This window comes from Colobus angolensis, unplaced genomic scaffold (genome assembly GCF_000951035.1).
Source record: "Colobus angolensis palliatus isolate OR3802 unplaced genomic scaffold, Cang.pa_1.0 Scaffold152, whole genome shotgun sequence".
Taxonomy (NCBI): Eukaryota; Metazoa; Chordata; class Mammalia; order Primates; family Cercopithecidae; genus Colobus; species Colobus angolensis.
Genome location: NW_012114622.1, coordinates 6,255,493 through 6,265,283, shown reverse-complemented (window position 1 = coordinate 6,265,283; position 9,791 = coordinate 6,255,493). Strand labels below are relative to the sequence as shown.

Genomic DNA, 9,791 nt, shown 5'->3' with positions numbered 1-9,791 from the left:
TTGGGCAGTATGGCCATTTTCACAATATTGATTCTTCCTATCCATGAGCATAGAATGTTCTTCCATTTGTTTGTGTCCTCTTTTATTTTGCTGAGCAGTGGTTTGTAGTTCTCCTTGAAGAGTTCCTTCCCATCCCTTGTAAGTTGGATTCCTAGGTGTTTTATTCTCTTTGAAGCAATTGTGAGTGGCAGTTCACTTATGATTTGGCTCTCTGTCTGTTATTGGTGTATAGGAATTCTTGTGATTTTTGCACATTGATTTTGTATCCCGAGACTTTGCTGAAGTTACTTATCAGCTTAAGGAGATTTTGGGCTGAGACGATGGGGTTTTCTAAATATACAATCATGTCATCTGCAAACAGAGACAATTTGACTTCCTCTTTTCCTAATTGAACACCCTTTATTTCTTTCTCTTACCTGATTGCCATAGCTAGAAGTTCCAACACAATGTTGAATAGGAGTGATGAGAGAGGGCATCCCTGTCTTGTGCCAGTTTTCAAAGGGAATGCTTCCAGTTTTTGCCCATTCAGTACGATATTGGCTGTGAGTTTGTCATAAATAACTCTTATTATTTTGAGATACATCCCATCAATACCTAGTTTATTGAGAGTTTTTAGCATGAAGGGCTGTTGAATTTTGTCAAAGGCCTTTTCTGTATCTATTAAGATAATCGTGGTTTTTTTTCTTTGGTTCTGTTCATCTGATGAATTATGTTTATTGATTTGCATATGTTGAACCAGCCTTGCATCCCAGATATGAAGCTAACTTGATCATGGTGGATAAACTTTTTGATGTGCTGCTGGATTTGGTTTGCCAGTGTTTTACTGAGGATTTTTGCATCAATGTTCATCAGGGATATTGGTCTAAAATTCTCTTTTTTTGTTGTGTCTCTGCCAGTCTTTGGTATCAGGATGATGTTGGCTTCATAAAATGAATTAGGGAGGATTCCCTTTTCTATTGATTGGAATAGTTTCAGAAGGAATGGAACCAGCTCCTCTTTGTACCTCTGGTAGAATTCGGCTGTGAATCCGTCTGGTCCTGGACTTTTTTTGGTTGGTAGGGTATTAATTATTGCCTCAATTTCAGAACCTGTTATTGGTCTATTCAGGGATTCAACTTCTTCCTGGTTTAGTCTTGGGAGGGTGTATGTGTCCAGGATTTTATCCATTTCTCTTAGGTTTTCTTGTTTATTTTGCATAGAGGTGTTTATAGTATTCTCTGATGGTAGTTTGTATTTCTGTGGGATCGGTGGTGATATCCCCTTTATCATTTTTTATTGTGTCTATTTGATTCTTCTCTCTTTTCTTCTTTATTAGTCTTGCTAGTGGTCTATCAATTTTATTGATCTTTTCGAAAAATCAGCTCCTGGATTCATTGATTTTTTTTGAAGGGTACACCTACGACTTTCTAATCAACCTTGCAAAATGACCGTGAATCTTTGTGTCATTAACAATAGTATGTTTAAGTGATGCAACTGCTCTCATCAAGTTGTTTTTTTTTTTTTTTTGCCATTTTCTTTTATCCTGAGTAAATCAAACCTTTGATTTTATCAACTTTTATATTAGACAAAGGTAAATTACATTTTTCTTTATATCATGTTCATTACTCTTTTGTACTTATATTTATTATAATTTTTAGTTTCTCTTAGATGTTTGAATCTCTTAAGATACTACAGGATATTTAAATATGAAACATTGTACCTTTTCTTGAGGAACTTATAGTCTATAGGAAAATCTTTATTAATACCAGCTATGAGATTATTAATCTTAACTATTTAAATACATAAAGGAATACTTAAATATTCATGCCATTTATTAATACTTGAGAGTACTTTATTTTACAAGTAGGGAAAATAATTCTACATCACAATGCAGCTGTAGCAATCATAGAATCCCTTGAATTCAGCTTAGTAGAAATAATAGGTAACAGTCAGTGCCTTGCACATGGTAGATGCTCAAATACTGGTTGCGTGGATTATTACATGCCAGGGACTTTTTATTTATTATCTCCATTTTATAGATGAGGAACTTAAAGCAAAATGAAGCTATTAAGTAAGTTGCCTAAAGTTACACAACAAGGAAAAGAGAACCAAGATTGGAATACAGACAAATTTTGTTTCTAGAACCTGTGATTTTTTTTTTTTTTTTTTTTTTTTTTTTTTTTTTGAGACGGAGTCTTTGTTGTCCAGGCTGGAGTGCAGTGGCGCGATCTCAGCTCATTGCAAGCTCCGCCTCCTGGGTTCACGCCATTCTCCTGCCTCAGCCTCCCGAGTAGCTGGGACTACAGGAGTCCGCCTCCATGCCCGGCTCATTTTTTGTATTTTTTTTAGTAGAGACGGGGTTTCACCACGTTAGTCATGATGATCTCGATCTCCTGACCTCATGATCCGTCCACCTTGGCCTCCCCAAGTGTTCGTATTAACTTATTACTTGAGCTTTTCTTTAAAACTTAAACCTGTCAACTATAGCCATCCCAAAGAGGTACATGACCCAGAGCATAGTGGTGTTGCTTTTCTTTTTTACCCGCTTTGTATTCTCGACCTCTCTCTCTCTCTCTTTGAGTTGGGGTCTCATTCTGTTTCCCAGGCCAGAGTGCAGTGGTGCAATATCACAGCTCACTGCAGTGCTGGTGAACACCTGGGCTCAAGCAATCCTCCCACCTCAGCCTCCTGAGTAGCTGGGACCACCACAGGCATGCTGCCATGCCTGACTAATTTTTTTTTTTTTCAGAGATAGGGTCTCACTATGTTGCCCAGGCTGGTCTTGAATTCCGAGGCTCAAGCAGTCCTCCTGCCTCAGCCTCCCAAAGTGCTGGGATTACAGGTGTGAGCCATCACATACACACATATATTCTCATTTGTAATGTAAATACAATAATATCTGCCTTTCCTGTTTTATATATGTGTAATAAATATAAAATTATAAAATGTATGAAAAAGCACTTTGAAAAGATGTAGAAGCTCAATATTGCAGCAAATAAAGGTAGAGCCTTTGTGGTTGAAGGAAGGGTTGGATGAACCCTGGAGCTATACTTGTTGGCTTCTCTTTTCTGTTAGCAGGCCTGGAGGGGTACCATGGAACTGCCAAAATTTCTCAGGGCATGATTTGAAAATTGTTAACTGGATCCAACCTTTTCCTTTTTTTTTTTGTAGAGGGAACTGAGACCCAAAGAGACTGGGTGAATTAACGTCAAGCAGCTTATAAAAAAGATTTTCTACCTTGCCTCACTTTGTTTTGCATAATGGTTGTAATCAGTAGTATTCTAAACAATCTGTAATTTTTACAACCTTAGCTGACACTGTTCTTGTAACTGACATTGTGACAATTCCCCAACATTCATTCCACCTCATTCTGTCTCCAAGCCAATTAATATTACTCTGTTCCCCATGGCAGTGTTTGGTCCTGCAATGAGCATGTGATCCAATTCTGGCAAGCAAGAGGTAGTTCAAGGAAACATTTTCTTTCTCTTTAATGAGTCCCAGAATGATACAGTTGCCATATAATACCTGAATTGGCCTCTTGTTAATAGTCTAAGGAAGAGACCCAAGAATGGAAAGTGGAGACATGAAAATAACTAGTCTATATTGAACTATACTGAGTATCCGGGTCAACCACCCTGCCTAACTTTGTGGTCCCTGTTATAGGATAGTACATTTTCTGATTATTTTGTGGTTTAGTTATGGCTTTCTGATATTTATAGCTAAAGCATCCTGTTACTGACACTTTGTGTTTTTCATTACCAAATAATGTGTTTTGTACAAAATTATGGATATTTAAAACATAAAATGATTGGTTTTATGACATTTATGTCATAATTAACTTTTCCAAGTTCATCTACTACAAAATAAATTTCTCTGACTCCCTGATTATCTTTTTCCTCCATTCTTCCACAACTCTATCCTAAGGTCTCTGTTTGCTTTTTTCAAAGTCTTTCTTTCAGTGAGCTCAGACTTCTTAAATCAACCATTCACTTCATGTGCATGATGGCATACATAGTTTTTCAGTCTCACATTTCTCTTAATCTCTGGTTCTATATGTTCAGCTACCTGTAGATCATCTCCTTTTGTGACTTACTGTAACTTCAGGGTTAACAGGTCATACATTGGATTCTTTACTCTTCCATCCACTCTACCTCTGAAAAAAAAATTCATGCAACTCTCCTTTCAAAGGAAGCCATCTTGCTGCCTGTGAAAATGAATCATCACTGATACACTGAAACTTTATTTGAGGGAATTCATGTTCAGCCTTTTGTAATTTGAAAAAAATATAAATGAAGGACTTTTTTGAGAATAGTTAACAACCTCTGGTTCAGGCTTGATAATTTGTATTTTTTGGCTTTTTAAAGAGTCTGTTTCAGGACATTTTCTGTCTCTTATTTCGCATAATTTTAAATATACTTTTTGTCTCTTCCATCAGTGAAGCACACTTTGCATCCCCTTTCCATTTTTATATTTCTTCCTTTCACATTTCATGGTCCCCTTTTCCTTTCTTCCAGTTTCACTTAGTCACTCTAGAATCATCTTTGACTTGTTTTTGACTAATCTTTTTCCTTTATTCTCCTTTTCCTTTTTACTTTCCATTTTTCAGTACTATAGACACTCATCATCTCATGCCTGGATTAATGTAATAGCCTCTTAACCAGTGTTCTTTTCTCTAGTTTTTATTCATTCTTTTTGCCAGACTAAGTTTACCAAGATACTGATTTAACTTCTATGTGCCTGACACACAGGAGGTACTTGGTATATGTAGAAGGAATGATAAATAATTCTCCTTTGCCTACCAAATCAAGTCCCAACTTCTTTAATTGGCTTTCCAGAGCTTTCATGATCTGGTCCATTCTACATGTTCAATATTGTTTGCTATTGCTTCTTAACAAGCATCTCCCATTCTATTTTAGCCAAAATTCTTTGTTGCCATTAGCATAATTCTTAGTTCTTTCTGCCTTTTGGTTTTGTTTTTCTCTACATCCCTTCCCATACTTGAAATGCTTTCTCTCAATGTACTTGTACCAAACAGGGTTGGGCCAGGAAACAGATGGCATGTTGGAATGGTAATTGAGAAAAGATTAATGAATAAGCTATTTACGTAGTTATAGTCAGAGGTAAGGGAAACCAACAAGGGATGGTGAAGCACCCCACAGATAAAAGTAGTGGGAGAATGATTAACACACCTGTACCAGAAGGGAGAAGGGAATGAAGCAGATGCTGGAATCTGGAAAGAGCTGTAGCTATAGCGGTAGAAGAAAGCCTCAAGGCAGAAGCTGCGGCCTTTTTTTCTTTTTCTTTTTTTTAAAAGAGACGAGGGTGGGGGGGGGTGGGTGTTTTTTTAAGAGATGGGGGTGGGAGTGGGGGGTCGCTGTGGCACAATTATTACTCACTGCAGCTTTGAACTCCTAGGCTCAAGTGATCCTCCAGCTTCTGCTTCCCAAGTAGCTAGGATCAGAGGCATACACCATCATGCCTGGCTTATTTTTTTATTTATTTAGAGACAAGGTCTTGTTTCATTGCCCAGTCTAGCTTTGAACTCTTGGCTTCAAGCAATCCTCCCACCTTAGCCTCCCAAATCACTAGGATTAGCTGTGATCTTTGATAAAGATATATAGCTATTGCTGATTTGTGGTCAGAAGGGAGGGAGCTGGTAAAATACCTCATTCTCTTTCTCTTCCTTTTTTATTTTTTTTTTTTGAGACGAGTCTTGCTCTGTCACCCAGGCTGGAGTGCAGTGGCCGGATCTCAGCTCACTGCAAGCTCCTCCTCTCAGGTTCATGCCATTCTCCTGCCTCAGCCTCCTGAGTAGCTGGGACTACAGGCACCCGCCACCTCACCTGGCTAGTTTTTTGTATTTTTTTAGTAGAGACGGGGTTTCACCGTGTTAGCCAGGATGGTCTCGATCTCCTGACCTCGTGATCCGCCCGTCTTGGCCTCCCAAAGTGCTGGGATTACAGGCTTAAGCCACCGCGCCCGGCCTCTCTTTCTCTTCCTGGCCTACTGACACACTAGTACCTCCCACAAATTTAACCCAGTCAGGAGCCAGAAGACAGTTTGCTGTACCCACAGAGATCAGCCATATAGGGCACAGTGCAGTGTGGAGAAAGGGTGGGAAGTGAATCAGGAGTAACAAATGAAGGATATCCAGTATACTACTCATTCTTCAAGGCCCAGCTCAAGGTCTGCCCCCTTCATTCAAACTTTCGTTCGTTATTTCGATATATACTAATTGTTCTCTTTATGCCAGACATCAATTTGTCTGCCTGCTTTTCTAAGAATAGAGCCCTATCTCTTGACTCACGTGGTTACTTTAGCAGTCATTTTATGTGGTGTGCACATCCAAAGGTGGTATTTGAACTAAGACCAATGAGTCCTTTCTCCTGGATTTTGAATTTGGAGTTAGGATATACTTGGGTGAGTTTTTCCCTGGGTGGCTGAAGCTGTAACATGTAGAACTTTGAAGGTTTTAGTAGCCCTGTTTTCTGCTGCTCCTCTTTCAGTTTCCTTTTGGGTTTCCTTCTATCTCAGTTGACTTTATTTCTCAGCCTTATATACTGGGTTCTTCTTTAATCTGTGAATTTTCCTTAGGATTAAGTCATTTTCCATTTTTTATCCTCTAATAACTCTCTAAATGATAGTACCTGTTTTTACAGCTTAAATACTATTTTAAAACTACAAAAAATGTTTTAATTTTAGGAAAAATAGAAAATGCTAATCACATAATGAAGAAAATAAAAATTTCCTATAATCTCACCACTCTAATAAATCAACTTATTTCTACAAAAGAGTCAGAAGTTTGTTGTTTATCCAGTTCTTAAGACCTTTAAAAAATGAAGTAGTCAGGATTCTTAATTGCACACTGATTTAGTCAGCAAAGGAATTTATTGGAAAGGCATTGGTCATCTCACACTTGAAAAATGATTACAAAGAAGGGAGGTTATGCAGTATCAAAGACCATAGCATAAAACCAGCTTCCACTCTTGAATAGTGTGTATCACAGCTTATACCATCATTGCTGACCATAGTGGATGCTGCTGCTGCTGTTGTATCACTGTCCCCTATAGAAGCTTGAAATTACTATACTTCCCTGTCTACTAACAGATGGATTTGCAATAGTCCTTGCTTTTTTGTGATAACTAATCTGATATCCAAGACTGGCGCATCAGATTAGCAGAGCCTGGTCTCATGCTTATAAAGCTGGTACCTGGCATCTTTGCTTCTCTGATAGGCAGTGGGCTCTTAGAATATAGAAAAACTGCCCACTGCCTACCAGAGAAACAAAGATGCCAGGTACTAACTTTATAATGGAGTTCAGATACTGTGTAGCCAAGACTGAAAATCAGATTCTTGAGTATTTAATATAGTCAGTGTACACAGAAGAACAGCACAATCAATTGCACACTAATTCAAAAGTTGGTATTTCAAGATCTTAATGTGTTTGATTGGTATCTACTAAACTTAATGAAGATGTAACTTCATAAATGAAGACTGCTTTTACATCCTTCAGTTCCACCCTCCACAACACTGCCAGAGTTATTTTTCTAAAATGCGAATTTTGTTATGTCATTCTTCTACTCAAAATCCTTCAGTGGTTAATTCCCCATTTTTTATAGTGTAACATTCAAACTCTTTAGCGTGATATACAAGTCCTTCTCAATATTTGAATCCTGCCAAATTTCTAGCCACAACTACCAATATTCTACTCTGTCCCCTGAAATAACACATTAGCTCCAGTCATATCTTATTAGTTCTCTTTCCCTGAAAAATATCATGCTCTTTCATGTTTCTGTGGCTTTGTGCGTGTAGAACCTTTTGCCTGGAATGCCTACCCCTTTGTTGTCTTGTTTGCAAATTTATCTTTAAAGATTCGGTTCAAATACCACCTTTGCGCATAATACCTTGTTGATACCCTCAGTTTCTTTTTTTTTTATATAGACAGTTTTCTAATGTAGCACTCATTACATTGTATTGTAATAATTTCTTACATAATTTTTCCTATAAGAGGCTAATAAATTTGGGAATTGAGATTTCCTTGTTATCTTTTTATCTCAGATGTTTGTTGAATAAATAATGGAAACGCTGTACTTCTGGTTAGTTGATTATGTTAGTACACTCCTTTTAAGATTCAAAATCATGCAGTCAATCTCTTTATGATTGATTAACTTTGCCTGATCCACAACTGCAGATTATGTTCCCACCTTGGCTAATCTTGCAAGGGAACTAGGGAAAATACACTTTAATGGACCAACAGTATTATTTTGATATATGAAATATAACAAATTGTAATTATAGGCTTAAGGATGAACTTTGACATTGTCAGGAAAATACCTTTTTAAAGTGAATTTTGTGTACTGAATTTTCTGTTTAATATGTTTCTTATTAAGGAACTAAAAAAAGCAGCCTCAGACTTGATAAAGTCCAAAGTCACATGTCAATATAAGATGGGAGAAGAAAACATCAATCTAACAATTAAAGAACAAAAATTTCAAGAACTTCAAGAAAGACTCAACATGGTATTTTATTAAATGTATTTGTTTATAACATTAATATTTTCAATAAAACTTATGAGAGTTTCAGGATTATAACACAAAAATATTCCTTCTTTGCAAAGTCAATATGCATAGTTAAAGGTATTATGAATCTGTTTTCTTTTTATTAGATAGTTTTTGCCATAGACTTTAGAACAATAAGATTTGGCTAGAACTATTTTATTTCCACTTGAATATGGTTTTGAATAATCTTGTGGTACAACGGTGTTTCCAGGACAGCTTTGGAGATGAGAAATTTTATGGTTTTTAACATTTAGAAGTTTGCACCAACTTATGTTGGTATATAATATCTTCTTCAGTTCACTGACGTCACTGTTTAAACCACAAACAAATGTGGATACTTTGGGCTGGGTGCAGTGGCTCATGCCTGTAATCCCAGCACTTTAGGAGGCCAAGGTGGGTGGATCACTTGAGGTCAGGAGTTCGAGACCAGCTTGGCCAACATGGTGAAAACCCGTCTCTGCTAAAAATACAAAAATTAACTGTGCATGTTAGTAGGCATCTGTAATCCCAGCTACTTGGGAGGCTGAGGCATGAGAATCCACTTGAACCTGGGAGGAAGAGGTTGTAGTGAACCCAGATCACACCACTGCACTCCAGACTGGGTGATAGAGCAAGACACAGTCTCAAAACAAACAAACAAACAAATGTGGGTACTCTGGGGGTAGTAATAGGTCATAACACTCCAAAGTTTGTTTAGTACTGAATTGAATGTAGAATTTGCTTAATTTTCTATCATAACTTTAAAACTATTCAAATTTTAAAGGAATTGGAATTAAACAAGAAGATTAATGAAGAGATTACACGTATTCAAGAAGAAAAACAGGTAAGCAATCATAAGATATTTGGAAGTCAGTAAATATTCTAAAAATCAGATAAAATGTGAAAAATAAATTAAGTGGAATCATGCATAGCACATAGTAGGCACTCAGTTAATGTGTATTAAATATACATGTGTATACTTTTAAAAATCAGTCTCAATATACTTTCATTAAAAATACCTTAATTTTTTCCTTGATAGATTAGACCAATGATACCCTAACAGATAATTATTGAAGTTTATTTATGTGTAGTGCATATTTTTTCAGGACATTATATTCTCATTTGAATCTATTTGATGCTTATAATTATTCCATTTTTTAAAAGATGTGTGAAAGAATATTCCTCTTGTTTCTTTTTTTTTTTGACGGAGTCTCGCTCTGCTGCCCAGGCTGGAGTGCAGTGGCCGGATCTCAGCTCACTGCAAGCTCCGCCTCC

The 9,791-nt window shown here is 37.0% G+C and overlaps 1 protein-coding gene across 1 annotated transcript in view; it reads left to right on the top strand.

Moving 5' to 3' along the window:
• The window catches only part of CCDC73 (coiled-coil domain containing 73), a 191,840-nt gene that overhangs the window by 133,030 nt on the left and 49,019 nt on the right, over nucleotides 1-9,791 (top strand). Inside the window, exons 10-11 of the mRNA XM_011936357.1 lie at nucleotides 8,370-8,498; nucleotides 9,301-9,360. Of these exons, the coding sequence (XP_011791747.1) occupies nucleotides 8,370-8,498; nucleotides 9,301-9,360 (189 nt within the window). The remainder of the gene's footprint in view (nucleotides 1-8,369; nucleotides 8,499-9,300; nucleotides 9,361-9,791) is intronic.